The sequence below is a fragment of the Eretmochelys imbricata genome, chromosome 2 (genome assembly GCF_965152235.1).
Source record: "Eretmochelys imbricata isolate rEreImb1 chromosome 2, rEreImb1.hap1, whole genome shotgun sequence".
NCBI classification, from domain to species: Eukaryota; Metazoa; Chordata; order Testudines; family Cheloniidae; genus Eretmochelys; species Eretmochelys imbricata.
The window spans coordinates 261,530,438-261,554,495 of NC_135573.1; the positions used below are offsets into that span (position 1 = coordinate 261,530,438).

Below are 24,058 nucleotides of genomic sequence, written 5' to 3' on the forward strand. Positions count from 1 at the left end.
GGCGCAGGGACTTGAACCCAGTTCTCCCACAATCCAGTTGAGTGCTCCAACCACTGGGCAAAATTGGATATGAAGGGTGGTGGAGTGGTAACCACCAGCAGCAGCAGCTTCTCATAGATCCAGCCCTTCATTCCCTCTGCTGTTGCTAAAATGTTCACAATGAAAAATTTTGTTCAACCCAAAATGAAATTTTTCTCATTTCCTGAAAGTATCAAAAAAGTTGGTTTCTCTTCTACCCAAATCAAATCAGTCAGTCATTCTCACAGCTCTATCCAGCACTTTTAAAAATCAGGACATTTATTTAGCTACCTGAATATGGATTTAGGAGCATAACTTTAGGCCTCTACTTTTTAAAATCTTGGCTCTGGTGTAAAACCAGCGTGATATCAGAATTAGGCTTATAATCTTTGCATTGTGACGTGTATGACTCTTATAAACATTACATACCGTATAGCTGAGATTTCCTTAAAATGGACACCTTTCCCTATGCCTTCTTATAAATAAAGCATGGCTGATCATATGCAAAGAGAATCCCCTTGGTTTTCCTCTGTAAAATCACAGTTTGTTTCAGATCACCTTGTACATTTTAAATCCCATTGTGCATTCAGTTCCAGCACTCACTAATCTGTAACCATTAACACCCCTATTTAGAGCTATCTCATGTAGAGAAGCTAAGAATAACTTTGTTAGTCTCTAAGGTGCCACAAGTCCTCCTTTTCTTTTTGCGGATACAGACTAACAGGCCTGCTACTCTGAAATAAGTGATGAAAATGCAGCTAGATATATGGGAAGCACAAGGGCGGGGAGGTGAGGGGGGGGATCATCTGGCACAGAAATCACCTCTTGTCTTCAGAACGGGAAGTTAAAAAAAGAGAGACATGAAATTAGCCTTGCACAGTACAAAGCATGCAAAACCCTAAGGAGTAAAACACTTTTTGCAGCCATTAAAAGTAGCCAAGTCATTACAATATAAGTAGTGATCGGGATGCCAGGGCTCTTTTGTTTTTAACAATTGGCCATGATAACTAGCCAGTGTCTAGAAAAGAAGTAACAGAAGCCTGAGCTTCAGAACAGTGGAAGTGACAAACAGACTTGTTGGAAGGAATGCTGAATGTTTCCTATAAAGTGTTTTCAGGCACATTGTGTGAAAGATGAGAGAGGAGCAGACTGTATTGTGTTCCACTGCATTCTACCTCTCTGTATAATATTGTGTTATATTTTAAATTTACTATGGGCATGGAGCTAGCCAAACAGTCTAGTACAATTAAGACAGAAGGCTGGGGATTTCTGTACATAACTTCTTGAGTTATAGCTAAGTTCCATAGTACAGGTTTTCTAAGTGTCATAGAATCATAGAATATCAGGGTTGGGAGGGACCTCAGGAGGTCATCTAGTCCAACCCCCTGCTCAAAGCAGGACCAATCCCCAATTTTTGCCCCATATCCCTAAATGGCCCCCTCAAGGATTGAACTCACAACCCTGGGTTTAGGAGGCCAAAGCTCAAACCACTGAGCTATCCCTCCCCCAAATGTGTCATAAACACTGATTTTACATTATAAATATTAAAGGGACACTCGGGTTAAAGGTTGCTTAGTTTTAAAAAGTTACTAATAATGTTTACAAAATAGATTTTAAATTGTTACTAACAATGCTTGAGATTATTTTAATTGAAACAATTTTTAAATACCTAATTTACTGCCTATTATTTATATAAATTCCGGCTCTAATTTAAATGTGAATTTACTTTGTCCATATTCTCACTGTGTTTGTGGGGGGGTTTTCCCCATGTAATCTAAGTATATTAGCACAAATGTTCATGGAACATGAAGGTTAAGTTTAATCTTACAAGTGTTCATGGAAAGTGTTCATGAATTTCCAAATATTCTGTGCTTATTTATAACTTGTATTATTAGAGTGCCTATACGACCGAACTTAGATCAGGGCCCCGTTGTGCTACACTGTACATACACATGGCAAGAAACAATTGCTATCTCTAACAGATCACAATCTGTTTAGACAAGGCAAGGGTTATTATCCTCATTTTACAGATGGGGAACTGAGGCAAATGAGATTAGATAATTTGTGTAGGCTCACACACAGGAAGTCTATGGTAGAATCAAACACAGACTCTCCTAAATCCTAGTCCAGTATCGTAAATACAAGACCATCCTTTCCCTTGCATTTGTGCTGAAAACCTAATTGCAAAGAGTAATGTTCATCCAGTCAAAAACAGTGTAATGTCATGTGATTGATGTGAACAACCCCAACTAACACAGAAAATTCAAACTTGGAATACCGTGTACCAAATATTTTTTGCATGTCTACTGTCTGAATCTCTTACACTGTACATCCCCTTAATGAATAGGTGGGTTGAAGATTAATCTTCAAAGTTAACAAAATACAAAATTTCAAATTAAAAAATCCTTCTTTTAATAATGAATAAATCTGAGGCATCACTATTTGCTTGCAGATGTACTAAAAGCAGGAAAACGAGCCAAATTCATTGTGATGCATTCACGCAACTCTATTTATGTTGTTTAAAAATTTATAGCAGCTTGAGCAATGAACATGCTAATCAGTTTCACTTTTAGTTGAGGTTATTTCACATACAAGTTGTCCTGTATTATTCCAAAGTTACAACGCATGGGTTGCAAGCACTGATTTAGTTGGGGATTAGGTCCTGCTTTGAGCAGGAGGTTGGACTAGATGACCTCCTGAGGTCCCTTCCAACCCTGATATTCTATGATTCATGATATGTTTATGTGGCTTTAAAGAACTGTTTCTGCTAGAATTTATTGTTTAAGTCGTGGGAACATTTCTGTTGGTCTGAGGTTTTGTAAAACACATTTTTACAAAAGCCAAATTTTGAGCCAAGTTTGATTTGACAATGTTTCCCTTTCCAACGTATTCTCAATAAAAAAAGATACTGGTCCAGGGGACTAAAGTGATGCTAAACTCTCAAAGCCTGTAAAACTCAATATACTCCTGGTAATATATCAAAAGCTGCTCCAAAGAAGGATGTCTTCTATTGTATCTAACTGCCTTCTCCGACAGCTTAAATTGTAAAGGTTAAACTACTGAAAAAAGTCAGCTTCTCAAAAAAGATATATGGTACTTGCAGAAAAAACAGGTACTGCATACATTTTGTTCATTATCATTCTACCACTGCATGGACCCACTAAATATCCCTGCCCTCTAACTGCCTGGTTGGTACTTTTTATCTTCCTCACCACAGCCAGCGTCTGCTGTTTCCCAGGGCTAACCGGTTTGGTGTCGGTTGGATGAGCAGCTGCCACCAGAGCTGATAACTCTCCTGTATCTGGATATTAAAACAGTGGCTCTTGCCAGAGGACAGCAAGAAAGACTCTGAAGAGGAAGAAACTATAGAAACAGTGTGTGAAAGAGATTACACAGACCTGGCTTTTTCTTTTCTTTTTTTTTTTTTTTAAATACATTTGGGCATCAGTTTCTGATATCTTTGATTGCTAATCTGGTCTTAAATGCATGCAAACAATACCAAACAGCATGCACGCACTAGTGTTGGTATACAAAACAATTGGTGTGCAATAGAAATATGTTTGTATAAACCAAGGAAGTTATAATATGGATTAAAGTGAGGGAGAATAGAGGGGGTGGGTGACATGGGAAAAGACAAATTTGGAGTTGTAGGCCAGAGAGGTGCTATGCAGAATCACAATGGGGTGAAATCCTGACCCCAAGAATGTCAATGGCAATTTTAGCATTGACTTAATGTGGCCAAGATTTCACCCCTAATAATTAAATCTGATTCAGTACATAAAGGGGAACCTGTGGAGAGATCCAAAGAGGAGGGGATTGGTGATGTGGCCACGGTACAACAAACAAAGCTTTGTATCAAACAGAGAGCTATATCAAAGAACCTGTTAGTGAAGATTCTGCTTGTGGTATGTACAAAGCTATAAAATAAAAATTAAAATGGAGGCCCCAGTTTGTATAAGGACCTTTATGTGACCCCAGGACCTCGGGATGGCAATTGGCCATCTCTAAGGAAAGCCTGTGTCACACTGGTCATTATCATTATTGCAAAACATGTATGGCTGTTGTGTAAGGAGTTATGTATATATACTGAAAATTATGCTCTTAAGGTCTGTGACTAGGGGCTGGTCACGAGAAAGGTGAAAAGCGAGTTTTCTTTCTGGTAAGAAATATTTATCTGTCTGTCTGTTTACATTAAATTAAGTATTGTATGGTTCACAATGGGCATCCATTTACATTCTGAGCCTGCTAATGAACAATTGTGAAATCTTCTAAGAAAGGAAATATACAGGAAGACGTGAAACAGCAGGGCAGAGCCCTATTTACAAATAAGGACAATGAACTTTTGGGGGGCATAACAAAGGGGTACAGAGGTATAACCTCATTCCTTCCACCTGCGAGGACAAGCCACCAGTGGGCTTGGAAATGCTGGGGAAAGGACATGGGTAAGCTATCTTGTAGGGGATAGGGGAATGCCTTGCTAATTAAATTTAGGATCCAGAAAGTGTGTTATGATTTTGTTTTATATGTAACCATTTGTTTCCAATATTCTGACTTTCTCTCGCTAGAATCCATGTTCTTTGTTCTTATAGTTTTCACTACACATCTTTGTGTGTTGTGTGTTAAGTCAAGTGGTCCCCTTGAGTTGAATCTCACAGACTGGTGTGTACTACTCCTTTGGGAATAGCAGGTCTAAGAGTTGTGTGTCCAGTGGAACAGGGGCTGGACGCTGCAGGGGGTCGCTCAGAGGTCTCGGAGGTTGGAGTGTGTCTATCGCTAACCTGTATAGAGAGAGAGCAAGGCCCGCAGAAGCCTGGCAAGCAGTGCTTGTGTTGCCAGAGGCTGGCGGTTTCAGGGCAGCCACAACAGGCACAGAGAAGACCTGCTCACGCTAAGGGCTGGTCTTAGCTAGGTGCCTCACAACCCTGGGTACCCCTGGGAAGCATCACACTTTATAACTTTGGGATCTATCCTAGCTAAAGCTGCTCTAAGGCCAGACACCTTACGGATGTTTCACAGCAGCTGCTTTGCTTTTGATCCATGTCCATTTGCAACCTCTAAACTCTGGGTCTGAACAAACCCAAAATCTCCACAAGACTGAACGTCACCTGGCTTTCCACTGAAATAACTGAAATCACAAATTTCACAGGATTTCACTGCAAAGCCATAAACTGGCCTGGGTTTGTTCAAAACTCACCCCAAGGTTTTCAATCTTTCCACAGAGATCACCTGAGTTTTGAATTTTAACAAAATGCAAAGCCAGGTGAGTGTCACATGGTTTCTGGTCCTGGTAAGAATATTTCTCACTGCTGAACTCTTATCCCTTTGGATGCTATGGATTTCCTGTATGCACACTAGATACAGACATGAGCCAGAACACCATATCCAAGTTCAGCAGAACTCGCCAAGTTCATGTGCGGGTCTGAACCATTACTTAAGGGCTCAGCCTCTCTAACATATCTCTCCATCTGTTAGATATTCAAAAGGTGCCTAAATATCATGCATTATTTATATAGCACCCCAACTGCTAACGGTGCTTTACAGACATATAACTAGACAGATCCTAGCCCTGAAGCACATACACCCTAAATGAAGATATGGCATTACAATGAAGACAAAGGGAATGCGGGGAAGGAGGCTGAATTACAGAGGTTACAGACTGAAGAGCGTTAGTTTATTTGAACACTCAAACACTTGTTGGTAGAGGATTTGTTATTTTAACGTTACTTGCATTTCAAGAGCTGTGTTGTGGGGGGTACTGTAAGGAAGAGAGGTGGAATACGGAATGGTGGGAAGAGGAATGATTTGACATGAGCAAACGCATGGGGCAAAAGACAGAATGAAAAGGTGTGAGGGAATTTGAGGGGAGAAGGGACGAGCTCAGAGGTGTAATGGTGAACAGAGGGAGAGAAGCCAATAGACACGGGACTGTGGTAGATGGAAACAATAGAAGGGGGAGGTCAGAGCAAACAACCAGTCAGCCCCTGTGATAGCTCCAGGGCTCACGTTCTCCCACACAGTCATTTGACTGGCAGCATGCTAAGAGGAAAGACCGCATTTCCCAAACCAGCCTCCTAACATTGGCTACAGCACAGGTGGTCATTCAACATCAGCTTACTTTGCACATTCAGCTTGGCCTGGGTCTTATCTTCGAGAGTCTCACAGCAATAGAAGCCCCGGTCGGCAAAGGTGATGTTCCTAATCATCAAGCTGTGTTTCGGCCCCTCGGCCTTGATCTCAACGTTGTCACTGGACTGCAGCACGATGCTGTTCCTCATCCATTTCACCTCCATGGAAGGCTTGCTCAGCTCTACCTCCAGGGTCACCGTGTCCCTCTCCTCAACTGTTTTGGGCTCCAGTTTCTTCTTGAACGTCACCGGCGCCTCTGGAAAATGAGAGGAGACAAGAGTAAAAGTTGAGTGACTCCAGAAAACTGGCTCTAAAGTAAGATTAAAACGGTGGCTTCTGAGGAAATCAAAGCTGGGGAAAATCCACATGAACAGAAGCAGCATCTCCAGCACTGCAACATTCTGGGCACTATTCTAACATGTGGAACGCATGCATTTTGCATCCCCATGGCCAAGTCAGAAAGTTAGTAGAAGGAACGTACAAAACAACACATCCCACAGTGTGGATGACAGTCAGTCAAAGGGACCTAACTCCCTCACCTCGGACTGTGAGGGTGGCTTTGCTTTCCACACCCTCTGCATTGGCTGAGATTTCTGCTGCATCCTCCAGAGTCAGGTCAACGATGGTGAGGCTGTGGTTGGTGTCCTTCTGAGAGATCACGTGTTTCTTACTGGCTTCAATTTTGACACTGTTTCTGTGCCATGTAACTGCAGCATCGCTGGGGGAGACGGTGCATTTGAATGTGGCCTCTTTTCCTTCTTCAGACACCACGTTGTGAAGGCCTGTAGTGAACTTCACCACTCTAGGAGCTGACAGAGAAGAAGGAGACATTTTAGAAGCACATGCATGAGAATCCCCCATACTGTGAGCACCTCCAGAGGGCAGACTTGCTTAGCAATATTGTCAATGGCATGGATCCAAATGGCTTTGCCATGGATATTTCATTGTGTGACAGTGTGCTCATGGTAACATAGTCACATTACATCTCACTGTCCAACTTTTAAATAGGGAGGTGCCATCTCTATGATAGGAACACGTGTGTAAGGGAAAATCCTGGGTCTAGATTCAGGATCCTTAACCCAACCTTACATGCAATATCAGGGCCAACAAGTCCATGGCCTATCTAACATGAGACCCCCAACTCAGTTTGTCTCAAAGTCACAACAACATTCTTTGCAAAGAGAACCTTCACCACTTTTGCAGGAAGGTAGCAGAGTTCCGCCCTTCACTGTATATGAAATCAATTGAAAACAGAGCATCCAAATGCAGAATCTGAACAACCTCTTAAACTGCCATAGTTCAAATTGGGTCCTAGGAGGAGACTTTTTAAGGCTCACATATAATTTGGACTTTAAAGTGGACATGGTAAGGTAACAAACTGTGGCTTCACATATACTAATACCAAGGTTTCCGCAGGGATTGCCCCTGGGACTTTCACCACCAAAATCACAGGGCTCTGCCATGTGAGAGAAAAGAGAAACTTGGTTAACTCTGCATAAGCAGCAAGTTATATCGCTGTGGCTTCATCCAGTAGAGGGTGATACAATCAACCCATACTAAGCCCACATATTACTTTAGCAGGACACTGCACTAGCTCTTATTGTTGCTGCTAGTTAAATTTATAGAGTTGTATCATTGTTTAAATATTATTTAAATATCATTTCTAGGGATCTTCTACCTACAACATACATTGCATTTCTCTCTTTCAGAATGGCAGTCATGCTGTCTATTCATTAACCTCAAGATGGTAGCTCTTATTTTCCCAGCTATAACATACATTTCTTCATGCTAGCGACAATGTCCCCTGCCCTCTTAACACGGGCAGAGTTTTTTTAATGCAGCTCTTTAGCACTGTAATGGAAGGAGAGGGGAGCAGGATGTCACATGTAATGTCATGGACCTGGCAAGGTACCTTTGGGGGTGACCTGAATGCTGCTTTTGTCATCCCGGGATTCACAGGAGTACTCTCCCTTGTCTTCGGCCCGGAGTCCCTTTATGGTCAGGGTCCGCTTGACACCATCCTCGCTAATCTGGAAGCGCTTGCTGGGTTTGATCTCCACTCCGTTCTTGTACCACAGCACATCCCCCTTGGCCTGGCTCAGCTCACAGGTCAGAGAGATGGTCCCTCCGATCTCGGCACTCACCGCTTCTAATTTCTTTGCAAACTTCACAGGGATTTCTGAGAGTCATTGGAAGGGAAACAATGAAAGCAGAGCAGATCAGAAGATTGTTTTCTTACCCCCCCCCCTTTTTTTTTAATAGGAGCATTTTTGGATCAGAGGAAGGAGGGAAATTCAAGAGATTGTCAGCAATAGAAACGACGTCACAAATTCTGACTCAGTAATAATAATAGCAACATTTCATCTCCCGTCTCAAAACACGACATGAATGTGGGTAAGACACAAAAAAACCCATTTTACACCGGTGGACACTAAGATTACAAAGCAGGTGAGTGACTTGCCCAGGGTCACACACCACAGTAGGTCAGGCATAGAGCCAGGTCTCCTAACGGCTGATCCAACGCTCCTATGGGCTGACTGCCTATCCTGAGAGAGTGGGAACGGACACACAGCCGAAAGCATATTTATCAAGCGACAAATCCATCAGATTCTTACAGACCATTGAGTTGGCAGCTTAGAGTGAGCCCTTTAAAGTAAAATAAAATACAAAAGAAATCTTAGACCCCTTTTAATTCTGGAAGGACAGGTGTCAGAATGATGCCTTAAAATGCCTGGTTTGGGGATTGTCCTCTCCTTTTTCCTTTTTGTTCTGCCTTCCACCTGATAAACCAAACTTACCTGCTGAGCTATCACATCACGTGTCTCCTTGACAGGGGGATGTTGGCATAGACTCCCTACCATCATTGCTTTGGGGTAGGAGATGATACAGCCTTTGTTCTGTGGCCCCAGGATGTGAAATTCACCCTCCACTCCCAGGTATCTCTCTCCACAATCTCTCTCACCTCTTTGACATCTATCTATCCAAGGCCCGTATATCGCCCCCATTACCCAGGTGCCTCACCCTCTTTAATATATTTACCCTCACAACTCACCTGTGAGGTTGGGAAGTAAAGTGGATGGCCCTCAATAGCAACCTTGATATTAACAACTTCCAGTTCATAGCAATATTGTGCTGGGAATCCATCCTGTCCCATCGACTTTAATTTTCATGGGATTGGATATTGGCAACTATGTGCCGCTTACTGAGAACTTTTTCTAGAAGCGAGACCCCCTGCCTCAGGCAGGTTTGCGGGGTGTAGCCAGGGGACGAAGCGCTAGGATGGGCCATCCCTGGATGGCCCCACCAATCTTCTTGCAGCCCGTGCTTGGCACATTCCAGTGCTTCCTTCCCTGGCTGCAGCCCCGCCATCCTGCCTTCTGCTTATTGGCAATGGCCAGACCATGGCTACGTTTTGCTGGCAGCTGAGGGGTTGCTCATGAGTAGAATCTCATGTAAACGGGGAAGTGAAGTACAGAGAGACTAAGTGACTTGCCCAAAACCACACAGTACATTGTTAGAGGTTAAAGTAAAGGGGTGGCCAGGGGAGCAGCAGCTGCCCTCCTCTCCCCAGCCTGGGTAAGCAGAGCTCTCCCTAGAGCTCCCCAGCTACAAATCATTCCCATAACTCAGCCCTGCGAGGTAGATGGGAGAATCCATTTGTTTCTGAGCCCGCACAGCTCCACCACTCTGGGCTAGACTGTCATCTTCTACAGTCTGCCTTGATAAAGGGACACAGAGAGCAGCCCAACCCCAGAGACATGGCAAGGGCCAAACTGTGTCTCAGAGCCACGTTTCTGTCCCTGCTTTCTCCATGGGGAATTAAGCTATCCCCTACGCCCTTCTCCTTGCACAATTTATGCCCACCTCCAAGCTGGCCCGCACCCCACCCAACTGTGAAGGCGTTGGAATAGTGCTCTCCCCCCGTACAGCTACCTGTAATATGGATAGCAAGCCCCGAGAAATAGGGGGCACCTTATGACCCCCTTCCCCCGACACGAGCATGCAATATGGGCCAAGAACTAGCCCGGTGGGAGTAGGAAGCATCTTGCTTTGCTCTGTGTGGACATTTAGGGAAATGGATCTGCTGGACCCTGGAGCCAGAATCACAGCAGCCACAACACAGGGGCCCTGAGAGCTGAGCAATGGTGAGGGGGTGGGGGGTGGTTTTCAAGTGCAGCCCCTTGGCCCCCACTGGGAGGAAGATCCATTTGACTTTGTTGGGAACGAAGCTGACACGCCTGCTGCTGTTCCTCTCACCTTTCACCTGCACGTTGAACTCCTGCTTGTCGTTCTTTGTCTCGCAGGTGTACACAGCACTGTCTTTGCCCTCAGCCAGCTTCACAGTCAGAGTCCTGGAGGCCCCGTCAGCCTTAATCTCATACTTTTTGCTTCCCTTGATCTCAGTTCCATCCCTGAACCACTTGACTACGGCCGTTTCAGGCATTACTGAAGTGGACAGTGTGATGCTCTCATGTTCCTGAGCAACAATCGGTTCTTTCTGGTCAAGTTTCTTTTGGAATTTTGCCTCCGGTTCTAGAGAAGTAATGAAAATAAAAAAACAGGCTGGTTTCCTGCTCCCTAGAACAGTGGTTCTCAACCATTTTTTGCTCCATGACTCACAAAATGACCCCAAAATTGTCCTGTGATTCACCATATCCAAGGGATATGGCTGAACGTTTGCAACCTGCTGTCTCTTTTCTCTTGGATTGAGTGGGAAATGATCAGTTGTTCCTTCACAGAGGTAATTTCTTATAGAATCAAAGATAATGAAAAAAAAATACACATGCACATAAACATGCATCTGGGATCCTCTAAGATTCTTGTTTCATAGTGTATGAAAATTACTCTGTCACCATGGTCCTAATTCAAAATCAACTCTGTGGACGTGCTGCACCCTCAAAAAATTTCCTTGTTTGTACCTACTACCCTATGGGCTCACTTTTCTCCTCCTCTCATGGCCTCATCTCTAACTCCCATAACGCATCACAGCCCTTTAACACATCCTGCTACTCCATTTAACTAGCACCATTCTTCCAAGTCACCATTTCTCCTCTTTAAAACCCTTCCACTTCTATCTCACTTTCAGCCCATTATCTCTGTAAAACTTTTGAGATTGTGTCTGTGGAGGAGACAATGAAAAAATAAACCATGTAGCACCGTGTTATACAACGTAAAGATTATCAGCCAAATTCTGCCTTCAGCTACACATACCCAACACCAACAAAGTGAATAGGATAAATTAATCTGTGGTATAGCTTATTTGAAGTCAGCGATGTAACAACCAAGCAGATCTTGGCCTAGTTGCTCCCAGGCATTAAGAAATAAGATATTCACTCCAAGCACATGTTTTACAGATGAAAAGTCTGACCTCAATTCTTCCCCGAATGAGTGTGCAAGAAAACACTCACCTACTGCTTCAATTTTGAAGGCCAGTTTCTGGCCGGCAGCCTCACAGGTGTACTCTCCAGCATCCTTCTTCTCCACCTGCTCTACTACCAGACGCCGGGATTTACCCTCAGACTCTACTTTGAGTTTCTTGCTAGGGGTGATCAGTTTCCCGTCCTTGTGCCATTTCACTTCAGTCTTGGCATGGGCCACTTCGCAGGACAGGATGGTGCTCTCTGTCAGCACAGCTTTCACCTCCTTCTGCACCTTCTCCTGGTTTACAAATGCAGATTCTGGCTCTGAGTAGGAAAAAGAAAAGAGAAAAATGACTGATTAAAATAAAATTAGCCCATCTAACAGGTCTTAGCACATCCACGTGCACCAACTTTGGAAATTCTGAAATTTGACATTTGCCAACAATAGCAGTCACTGCTGGAGAATGTTTCTATTTATTTATTTGCTTGTTGCTAATTAGGCCATACAATGCAGAAGTTCTTCCTTCTTTGATCATGTTTCCCTCATAAACCAACACGATAACACAGTCTTCCAGAACGGTCTCTTAGTGATCTTGCCCATGGTCATTCCCAGCAGGAACCTCTCTTTCCAAAGAATACTGTTGGTTAGTCTCTAAGGTGCCACAAGTACTCCTTTTCTTTTTGAGAATACAGACTAACACGGCTGTTACTCTGAAACCTAGTACAATACTCTGATCATTAAGGACCTGATTTGGCAAGATACACAAGTGTACACATGTTTAATTTAAAGCAACTGGCCGTCCCTTTGACTTCACATGCTTAAAGTTACCTAAATTAAGCACCTTGCTGAATCAGGTCCAATCTTGCAAATTGCAGGCAACTTTCAGGAGAAGAGGGCATTTAATATATGGCAGGTGGCTTGCAGCATCTCATTGGATCAGAAGCAAAAATATACTATGAAAGGACCTCAGAAAATTCACAGCTTTAGATCAGTTTGGATGAGCACTCAAAAATATGGATGATTCTCCAAAAAACATATCCCAGCATCTTCAGTCTCCAAAGCCAGGCTGGGAATCTTGCAAGAAGAGGTTTTTGTTACTTCTGGCTTCCTCTGAGGCTGGAAATGCCAAAGCCTAATTCAAGAAAGCACTTAAGCATATACTTAAAGTTAAGCATATGCTTACAGGCTTTCCTGAAAAAGGATGCTGTCCAGTGTCAGGCGTTAGAAGAAGAACCTGTTGTGACAATTAGGTACTTTACACCTGAATATGGGAAAAGCAGCGGCAGCAAGCAAATGAAACACACCGTCTGATTGTTTTTTAAAGTCCAACATTTTTGAACTTCAAAAAGTTTGGTCCAGATTCGGTTTGAATTCTGAGTGACAGTTTGGGCCAGTTTCCGCACTGCTTCACCCATCGCCAGTTAGGACTAGCTCCTCCACTAGTGTATATCACTAGGGCTCCACGGACTTCCAGCTCACCAGTGTGAGTGCAAAAGCCATCTCCTCTGCAGATCTTGCCAGCTGGAACAACCCAACTGCGCCTCTCTCCCCTGGCCTCTTTTCAAATCTCAACTGAGCAGTTTTCTTTATTCCCTTGTCTGTGCTTCTTAAATTTACTTCTCCCTCTGTGACTCGGCCACTCCCATATATTATGCATTATATATAAAAGTATCATGCTGTTCTGCAAGGAGTATATAATTTTTATAACTTTATCATTATATCTCCAATTTAATAATCTGATGCACTCTTATCACATACTGATACACACTGATATTTTGGTATATGCAAAACATTAGGGCAGACCCTCCGCTAGCATAGATCAGCCTAGCTCCTAGCCTGCAATGGAGCGACACTAATTTATGCAAGCTGAGGGTCTGTCTCACTGCACACATTTATTACTGTTGTTGTTAGACCATTTTCAGACACGACAGTATCGTTGGGAATTCAGGAGGGTCTTTCTCCCACCTGTGACATTAAACTTGAAGGTCAGTTTCTGGCCTGCCGCCTCACAGGTGTACTCTCCAGCATCCTTCTTCTCCACCTGCTCCACGAGCAGACGCCGGGATTTGCCCTCAGACTCCACTTTGAATTTCTTGCTGGAGGTGATTAGTTTCCCGTCCTTGTACCATTTCACTTCAGTTTTGGCCTGGGCCACTTCGCAGGAGAGGGTGGCGCTCTCTGTCAGCACAGCCTTCACCTCCTTCTGCACCTTCTCCTGGTTTGCAAATATGATTTCAGGCTCTGAAAAAAGAGAACATTTCAAATTAGGGGAACTATAACCTGAAAATTGCCAAAACTTGTATCAGGGCCTAAGGGGAACAGTTAAATCCACATCTCCAATCTGACAACATGCATTTAAAGTTCTCACATCACCACGGAACACATTTTCAGGTTTTCTTATACGGTAAACTTCTTGTTACTGTTTCACAGGAGCTATGACAAGACAGTTAAGGATCTGTGTTAGCATGCCAGGAAGGTGGCCACATTGCTGACCACCACAGTATGCTCTCATTCCCAGTCCCATCAAGGCAAATCAGATCAGCTGGGTAGTTCTGACTAGTTATTCTAAGGATCAGACCAACTGCAGTTTTCAGCAGCAGGGCCTTGACTATGCTATTCCCTTCCTGAGGACATGAGCTAGAATCCCACGGTGACTGCAGAACTCCTCATATTTGTTGTTATTAGCAGCAATGGTATTAAAGAAGCACCTAGAGGCAGGACCAAGCTAGGTGCAGCACAAATATACTGGAGGAGACAGTCCCTGCACCAAAGAGTTTACAACCTAAATAGGCAAAGGGTAGCAGGGGAAACAGACACACAGAGGGAAAATGACTGGACCAAGGCCACACAGCTGGTCAACAGCAGAGTCAGGAATAGAACCAAGCTCTCGCGAGTCCCCAGTCCAGTGCCCTACCCATTGGCTCACACGCCCTCTGTGCAGTTTGGTTTGCTTGAATGATGACTGTTTAATCTCCCCTGTTCGCACCTGCATGTCTCTGCAGATTTGGAAGAAGGCTGTCTCCTATAGCTAGGACAAGGTCTGGTGGACTTTCTAGCTGGCCCACCAAGCTGAATTTATGATTCAATTACTGAATTTGCTTAAGGCACAGCACCAAGGGGTGACCGGGTAACAGGTGCTTAATACATTGTTTGAAGTCTTTCTGTATATTGCTAGAGGGCTGAGATCAGATGGTATACTCTATACACAAGGCTGGATTGTGGCTTTGCAGCCCTGGCTCCACTAGGATATGTCACAGAGCTGCACCATCTGAGAGGCAGATGCCAGAGCTGTCATCCTTGTAGCGTACAGAGACAGACAGGATGCTGACTGCATTCTCACCATGCTACTGGTCATCTGGCTACACACCATCCCCTTCCAGCCAGGACCCCTTTGGGGCATGGAGCATCTCAGACTGTACCAGCCTGCCCACCTCACACACACGCAGCCTTACGCTTGGGATGAAATGCTCATCTCCCACATAACGCTGGAGTAATCAGACTGACTGCAAAGGACCGTGGATGAGCTGGGCAGGTGAAATCCACTCTCCCAATCAGACGCCCAGGCACCAGACCTCAGCGCACTTCACCGTCTGCCCCTCCGTGCCACTCGCATGGGGCGTTAGGGCCACTGCATTTGTGTAAAGGCAGATCCCCATCCCTGTGATGTCCTTCCCCGCCAACCTCTCTTGGGCAGACACGGAGAGTACCCATCCATGAGGGGCAAGGAAGTGCAGATACCCCCGCAGGGCCGCTCTACCATGCCCCCCCTCTGCAAATTCACTGGGGTTGAGAGTGGCGTGGAGAGCCATGTGCTGGCTCTCTGGCATTCTGGCTGCATCGATGGATTTACGGGAGGGGAAGGGATTGCGGCACTATTATTATTCATGTATATTCGGGAAGGGTTCACAATATACTGGGCATTTTCCAAAAATACTGAGAAGAGGCTCTCCCTGCCTTAAAGATCTTGCAATCCATTACAAATATATACATTTTCTTAAAAGTCCCCCCAACTTCTGCACCAAAGCAACAGCCGCCACTCTCTGACCCATAATTTGCTCCTAAAAAGGTGGACAATATTCTTAATAAAATAAAATCACTTTAGTCTCCCAACAAAAATTTTAAAAAAGAGTTTCTCCCACCTGTGATGATAACCTTGAAGGTCAGTTTCTGGCCTGCGGCCTCACAGGTGTACTCTCCAGCATCCTTCTTCTCCACCTGCTCCACCACCAGCCGTCGGGATTTGCCCTCAGACTCCACTTTGAATTTCTTGCTGGAGGTGATCAGTTTCCCGTCCTTGTACCACCTCACTTCAGTATCGGCCTGGGCCACCTCACAGCTCAGGGTGGTGCTCTCCGTCAGGACAGCCTTCATCTCCTTCTGCACCTTCTCCTTGTTTGCAAACACAACTTCAGGTTCTGAGATTGAGGGAAACAGTTTAAAAAGTTAACTCCCCCAACTTTGATCTTCATTACCAGCAGGCAGGTTTATGAAAATTTTTCCAAATTCATATCTCCGGAGTGCCCATCTCCTGAGTCATTTAAATTAGACCACATCAACAAGTGGTAGGAGGAACACTCCTTCACTAGCAGCGGAGGATGGGCTAGGTGGCCTACAAGGGTTTTTCCATGTCTAATTACCATGATTTTCTAAAATCTGCAATGGAAGAAACTAATGCATTTGTTAACATTTGTCTATCAGAACTTCACTGAATATCATCAGTTGGATGACTGTGCTGTAAGAAAATACACGCTAAATCATACAAACAAGAGGAGAGATGCATTTTATCTTGCAATCCAAAATAAAGGTGGTTCAAGAAAAAAAAAAGAGTCTACATTCTGGATTTCATGCTTAAACTTTCCAAAATTTCACAGGTGTTCTCTAATTAAAAATGAAAAAAATAAACCACCCACTTCTGTTACTTCTCCAGAATTATGCCAGGCCAGAATCAAAGACTAGTCTAATGCATAAACTCCTGAACTTTTCAGTTGGTTCGTTGGTTGGTTTCAATTTATCATAAGCCAAACTGGCTCTGTTACTGGCTACCTGAACAACAGGTCACTTAACTTTTCTGTGCGTCAGTTTTCCAATATGGAAAATAAGAGAGAAATCAGTCTCTCTCACCTGTGACGATAACTTTGAAGGTTAATTTCTGGCCTGCAGCCTCACAGGTGTACTCTCCAGCATCTTTCTTCTCCACCTGCTCCATGGCCAGCCGTCGGGATTTGTCCTCGGACTCCACTTTGAGTTTCTTACCAGAAGTGATCAATTTCCCATCCTTGTACCATTTCACTTCAGTCTTGGCCTGGGCCACCTCACAGCTCAGCGTGGCGCTCTCTGTCAGGACGGCCTTCACCTCCTTCTGCACCTTCTCTTTGTTTGTAAACACATCTTCTGCCTCTGCAAATAGGAGGATAGGCGATAGTCAAGAAACAAACCTTCCTTTTGAAGCAGGGGGTTTCAGATTCCCCATTAATGACTGCAGCTGGTTTAAAATAAATCTAGGTTTGGCCATTTTAATGTAGCGATAAGATGGCAGAGGTAGTATTGTTTACTGGACCAACTTCTAATGACTTCATTTAATAGAAAAGCTGGACAGAACTCTGACCTCGGACCTTTTAAATGACAGAACCTACCCTTAGCAAGAACTGCTTGGGGGGAGAACTATCCATCCTGTCAAAATATAAAAATAGAAAACCTAGCTCAGATCTCTTCTTTAGTATTTAAACTCTGCCACAGTGCCAGGAGAACTACAATCGAAAGAACAATAGGTCTGAATCAGGACACTGGATCCACATCCCCTTGAATTTGGGGGAATTTTAGATCAGAATCCAAAATTTCATGGCACTGGAACTCCAGATTCAAAACTTCCTTGAATTCTGTGAATGTTTGCACTTTAACACAGCTCCAGAGACAGGTTTTGCAGTTTCACACCATCTCCAGAGTGAAGGAATAAAGGCGATTGCTCATTCAAGATCCAATCCCAGCAAGATGCTCGAACTTCAAAAAAAAAATTTTTGGAAGGGCCATGAACTCTCACGCAAAGCCAAATTCTAACTAATTGGGGTCAGAAAGAGACTTCCCAAATGGCCAGGCTATTCCATAATTGCCCACAGGTCAATATGCACCTTCCTCTGAAGCAGCTGGTACTGGCCACTGCAGAAGACCAGATACTGGACTAAATGGACCATGGATCTGACCCAGTCTGGCAATTGCAATAGGCCTGCTATCATAGCTCTGTAAAACGATCACAAGGAAACCTCATACCACATGCCTGAACCTGATCCAAAGTCCACTGAAGTTAATGGGATTCTTTCTATGGACTTGTATGGGCCTTGGACCAGAACTCAAGCTTCAGGTTTTGTGATAACCTTGAAATTCAGTCCAGATTCATCCAAAAGGTTTGCTGAGATTTACAAAACTTTTCAGCAAAGCTGGACACAGTTTTGGTCAAGCCTGGGCTGCTTTGTAGCTTGGCACCCAAATGCACATTGTTTTATGTTTTCAGTGGGAAATCAAGAGAAATATGGTGGGTTTAAGCAAGCAGCACTTTTAGATATTGAGTTGTTTCAAACCCAAAGCTTAAGGCAAAACACAGGTGGAGAAGGGATGAGGCAGACCCATCCAGACTGAAACCATGAGAAATATTCACACAAATGCCTGTTATGTGAAACCACCTAGCTTCGCAGAGCTCGGGCCATGGTGATATCCAGTGCTGTTCACCATTGTGAGGCAGGGCCTATCAATTATTTAGATGGTTCTTTCCATAGCTCCTAGAATGGATGGGATATAATCTTGTCATATGTGATGCATGCAGAGCTTCCTACAGCACCTGTAAATCGAAACGACAACTGATTCTCCTTGGAATTAGAGCCCTCTAAGTTCACTGTGTTTTCGATAAGCATTTGGCCCAAAAGGTTAGGCACAGAGTGATTTTCCAGTGCAGGTGAAGGATGGCTGACGTGTTCTGGACCCTCTACAATAAAGAGGATCCACAAGGCTCTTTGCGTCACACCTATGAGTATGCTCATTTCTCTGCAACAACCAGGAGGGAAGAACAACTGTATTCCTCTGGACTAATTCGTCCCCACTGGATCCTGTCTTCTGAATCTTGGGAGAGGATTTTATATGCTAATACAAACCCAACATAGCCGCTAATATGCACAATTCATGTCATTCCATTATTATTATTTGTGTTATCGTAGAGCAGTGGTGCCCAACCTTGTTACACAGGAGGACCACATAAAACCTAAGCACAACCTTGTGCAGGCCAAACAGATTCTACATATTTTAATATGATTTAAAGGCACCTGTATTGATTTATATTTTAAGTTCAGCTTGTTTCGTATGTATTTAGATAGGCTGTTTCTATGTACAATATTGTCTATTTACACACTTGTGTGAACTAAAATGATGTAAACATGGCAACAAAATGCTAATGAATCAGCCAGTAGTATACTGTGTTGAAGCAGGCTGTGGGCCCTTATGAAATGCTCTGGTTGGCCATGTATGGCCTGCAGGTTGGGCACCCTTGTCGTAGAGCCTAGGAGTCCCAGCCCTAGACCAAGAAGCAACCGTGCTAGGGGCTGTACAAGCAAAGAACAAAGAGACAGTCCCTGCCCCAGATGTATGGAACTTAATTTTAAATGATGGAGTTCTTCCCAGTTGCAAGTTTCAGTTGTTTGGATTTACCTGAGTGGCATGGCACTTGCTCACACCAATTCTCTTTGGTGGATTCACTTGAATTTCACCACAAATTAATACCAAGAGATGTGGAGGAAGGACGATCTTGGAGTTAAGGCACAGAAGGAGGAGTCAGAAGACCTGGTTTCCATTCCTGACTCTACCACAGATTTCCCTGTGACCCTGGGCAAGTCACTTAGGATGCCAAAACTGTTGCCATTGAAGTATTTGGCAAATCTCCCATTGATTTCAATGGGAGCAGAAGCACATCCTTATTCTCCCTGTGTTTCAGTTTCCCCATCTGTAAAATATGGATAATACCACCTATCTCACAGAGGTGTGCAGAGGCTCAACTAATTTGTGCTTGTGAGACATGTTAATAATGTATCTAAGCTACTTATCTGGCCTCTACTATTACAGCATCTGAGCATCTCACAATCTTGTATGGTGTTTAGCCTCACTTGGCAGAGCCCAGCCTGGTTTGCCCAAGTCGCAGGCTCCTGTCTTAGCCCCTGGACCATCCTTCCTAGCAACATGCATAGAACAGGTAGAGGAACCTTTGTAAGTAAATGGCACCCTTCATGTGAGGATTTCAGAGCCCTTTGCACACACCAATTAATTCTCACAATGCCCCTGGGATGTAGGGAAGTATCAGCATGCCCATTTCCAGCTGGATTAAAGGCAGTTACATACAGGTTAAGTAACTTGCCCAAAGTCATGCAGGAAGTGAGCAGCAGAGTAGAGTGGAGCCTAGCACGTAATCACCAGACCCATTTACACAAACAAACCTATCATGTCTCAGCCTTATGCCAGAAGCCTTGAGTAGCGGAAAATCCTTAGGCTTTCATCCAAGGTTACAGTATGTACTCATGCAAAGCTCTGGTATTTCAGCCAGAAGCACTTCATCATCCATCATCTTGAGAAAAACCTTTGTGCTAAAGCTATGGAGCTCTCTCGTATACATAGATGCAAACAATCAATGCCTCTTGCTGGAAGTATTGCATTGTTGTGTGCACTGCCCAAGCAGGAAATGGCAATTAGCTCCTGGCTTTAAAACAAAAAACAAAAAACAAAAACAACTATGATCCGCCACAGGAAGCTAACATGAGCTCTTGTTTCAAAGAGTGTAATATGATTCTTGGCCAATTTCTGCCTCTCAGTCTCGTATTTATAATCTGTCATAATTTTCCTCTCCCACCTTCACTAATCACTAAAGATTGCCTTGTCTAAAATAAAAAAGTGATCTGTGATCTCACACCCTCCACCTGCACCTCCTACTTAACCCTGCAGCCAAGTCAGAAGGCTGAAACGATGTTACAATCATTACCATCATTTTCGTGGCAGAAGAGTGGCACGACACAAACACAATATAATGACCCAGATTTGGCCCTGACTTACTCCCAGGACAATTCCAGTCACTTACAGCTAGAATAAAGATATGACATAAGAAGTGAGGATAAAATCCAGTAAGCCCCTACAATGCACAGAAAACGTTTGGCAAGTTTGGGAACTACGGTGGTAGAATCTAGTGCTGGGTAAATCAGTTCAGATAAATAAAAGAGGAACAGAAACTTTGCCTTAAACACCAACACAATTTTCTGTCCACTTTTTGTTATTTAAAAAAAACCCCACAGGTAATTTTTCACTTTCTGGTTCAGACAGCAAATAGATCAAAAATTACCAGAGCACAATGAGATGGCCTATTCTCACTGTACTGCTGACCTTGCCAAAAGCAGGAAGCACCAGAAGTGTTGTGAGATAGCCTGTTTTTGTGAGATTTTAACATGACTAAATAGCAGAAAGAGACTCAAATAAATCCTCTTATGTTCAGAGGAGCTTCTGAGCTACTTGGAGGTTCATCTGAACCCAAACACCAAACCTCAGACTTTGCATTTCACCAAGACCACCATTCAGCAAGCTACTGCAGGACCTGCATAACTTAACGGAGAGGAGCAATCCCACTGAAGGCAGCAGGACTACAACTGAGCTGGAAGTTATACACACCCAGAAGGCCTAGTTGCACACTGCAGTAGAGTTCTTGTAGTGGGGCAGCTGCCCCACTCCTGCAGAACAGGGGATAAAAGCAGCCCTGGAGAGGGCTGCAGCGTGGAAGAGGCATGAGAACAGCTGGGGGAAGCTGAGTGAGTAGCTGACCACAGCTGTGGCCAGCTCAATCAGGGCCCAGCTGGCCCTGATAAGAGGGCTCTGGGCCAGAAGCAGAGGAGTCTCACTCTAGCCCTGGAGTGGGAAGGGCTAGCTGCCTGGGAGTAAGGTACTGAAGCACAGCAGGGCTGGGGAATAGGGCAAGGTAGCTGGGGAGCTCCAGCCTGTAAACCACTAGGCTGCAGGCCTTGGTAAAGGCCAAAAGGTACTGGGGCTGCAGAGGGACAGCCCAAGGACAGGCAAAAGCAGCAGGTCCTACCCCCTTGCCAATGATGCGTGGCCATTACACTGCAGTCTGCCCCAGTGAGCGGGGGCTAGATGATGACTGGCAGTAGCCACTGAGGCAAGGTGGGTTTAGAGGGTTGGGGGCTCCCCTGGAAGGGGAGATCGAGTGTGTGGGGGTACTGCTGGGGCAGAACCCTGAGGTAAAGGGACACGGCGCCAGCGGCAGGCAAGACACCGGCCTGCAGAGGGTGCTCCGTAAGCTGGAAAAGAGCTAATTCCCAGACGACCAGCAGGAGGTGCTGCGCCGGTGAGTCTTCGCTTCACTACAGTGCTAGAGGACCATATATTGCTTATTTAACATCCCATAACTCACAAAGAAACGCTCCCAGAAGAGCGGACAATAAAATAACACATAAAAGTAAAAAGAAAAGGAGTACTTGTGGCACCTTAGAGACTAACCAATTTATTTGAGCATGAGCTTTCGTGAGCTACAGCTCACTTCATGAAGTGAGCTGTAGCTCACGAAAGCTCATGCTCAAATAAATTGGTTAGTCTCTAAGGTGCCACAAGTACTCCTTTTCTTTTTGCGAATACAGACTAACACGGCTGTTACTCTGAAACCTGACATAAAAGTAAGCGTCTCTCTCACCTGTGATGATAACCTTGAAGGTCAGTTTCTTGCCTGCGGCCTCACAGGTGTACTCTCCAGCGTCTTTCTTCTCCACCTGCTCCATGACCAGATGCCGGGATTTATCCTGAGACTCCACCTTGAATTTCTTGCTGGAGGTGATCAGTTTCCCGTCCTTGTACCATTTCACTTCAGTCTTGGCCTGGGTCACCTCACAGCGCAGGGTGACATTCTCTGTCAGGGCAGCCTTCACCTCCTTCTGCACCTTCTCCTGGTTTGCAAACACCTCTTCAGGCTCTGCAAGGGGGAGGGGGAGAAGCCATTTAAAAACCTAATGCCCAGTTAGAGCTGCACAAAGTACTCCCAACACAATGTAAAGCCCAGGAGCGGAGCTGCGTCACATTCCATGTAATTTTGAAATGGGCCCCATTTTGTTAAATTCAAGCCCCAGATGCAACACTTCTCCTTCCACCAGTCAGGTGTTTCTGATGCTACATCATCCAGAAGAAATGAAAGGCTCCAGAAGAAATACAGTGCCTTGTATATGTAACCCCAGCCAGCTCAGAGTGGCACTTTGTCTCCCTCTAGTGGTGGCTAGGCCAGCTAGAGATGTGCTTTTTAGGTGAACAGGAGAGGCTCACTCGTTTAGCTGAAGAGGTCTTAGGTTTGATCCCCAACACAACGAATGACGTGGTCAGCGTTACACAGATATAATGGGCTTGAACAAATGTGCATCGAATTTGAGAACACAGCTGGCCCAGTTGCTCACACATCGGCATTTCTGAATGCTATTGATCAGTTAGACTCACACCTAGCCACCACGGTGGTAACTGCACTTATGAATTCGGTACGCAGTTATACCTTCCAAATCAGATAATGTCTGTATTGTCAGGTGATCTCAAAATCCAAGAACATGAAATTTTATGTTTCCATAAAATGAAGGTCTGATTTCTCTCTCACATACGCCTGCACATCCAAAGTACCTCCTTTGAAATGAGTGGAGTTACAGTGGTGTAAACTCAGTATAAGTGAAAGCCGATTCACACCCCATGGTTATTAATTGGGCCTCCCCTCCAAATGCTGTCCTTGTTTATACCCTGACGTCCATTCACAAAATAACATCAAACTCATTGAAATTCACCCTTATAGACCTGATCCTCAGCTGGTATAAACCAGCATTGCCACACTAAGGTCAAGACAGCACTGCTCACTTACACTAGTTAGGGATTGGGCCCCATCTGTCTTCCGTTCAACTGTTCAGAATAAAACAGCAAATAATATCACATCGTTCAAATTAACTCAAAATATTTGAAGGAGAAAATCAAAATGGCAGGTCACAACAGAGAATAGCAATGTAAACACCTCTCTCTCACCTGTGACGATAATTTTAAAGGTCAGTTTCTGGCCTGCAGCCTCACAGGTGTACTCTCCAGCATCCTTCTTCTCAAGCTGATTCACAACCAGATGCCGGGATCTCCCCTCACAGTCCACTTTGAATTTCTTGCTGGAGGTGATAAGTTTCCCGTCCTTGTACCATTTCACATCAGACTTTTCCTGGGCCACCTCACAGCTCAGAGTGGCGCTCTCTGTCAGTTCGGCTTTCACCTCCTCCTGCACCTTCGCCTTGTTTGCAAACACTTCTTCGGGCTCTGCCAATGGAAAAGGAATTACAGGGTGAACTCTGTCACTGATACAGTGCCATCCAGAGACTATTAAAGGAGAAGGCGTGGAGAAGCTGACAGCTCTTCTTCCTGAGACAGTATTAGCTGCATGTCTCCCCCACTTTGCCTGAAATTTCAGCCTTAACTAAGGAGCTTGTATGGTATCTCCTTCCTAAATCAGCCAACCTGAATCCTC

The 24,058-nt window shown here is 44.5% G+C and overlaps 1 protein-coding gene across 1 annotated transcript in view; it reads right to left on the minus strand.

Moving 5' to 3' along the window:
• The window catches only part of OBSCN (obscurin, cytoskeletal calmodulin and titin-interacting RhoGEF), a 300,816-nt gene that overhangs the window by 221,358 nt on the left and 55,400 nt on the right, over positions 1–24,058 (minus strand). Inside the window, exons 17-25 of the mRNA XM_077808766.1 lie at positions 23,575–23,850; positions 22,223–22,498; positions 16,627–16,902; positions 15,645–15,920; positions 13,471–13,746; positions 10,402–10,677; positions 8,057–8,323; positions 6,684–6,953; positions 6,134–6,400 (exon numbers count right to left, since the gene is read on the minus strand). Coding sequence (XP_077664892.1) covers positions 6,134–6,400; positions 6,684–6,953; positions 8,057–8,323; positions 10,402–10,677; positions 13,471–13,746; positions 15,645–15,920; positions 16,627–16,902; positions 22,223–22,498; positions 23,575–23,850 — 2,460 coding nt within the window. The remainder of the gene's footprint in view (positions 1–6,133; positions 6,401–6,683; positions 6,954–8,056; positions 8,324–10,401; positions 10,678–13,470; positions 13,747–15,644; positions 15,921–16,626; positions 16,903–22,222; positions 22,499–23,574; positions 23,851–24,058) is intronic.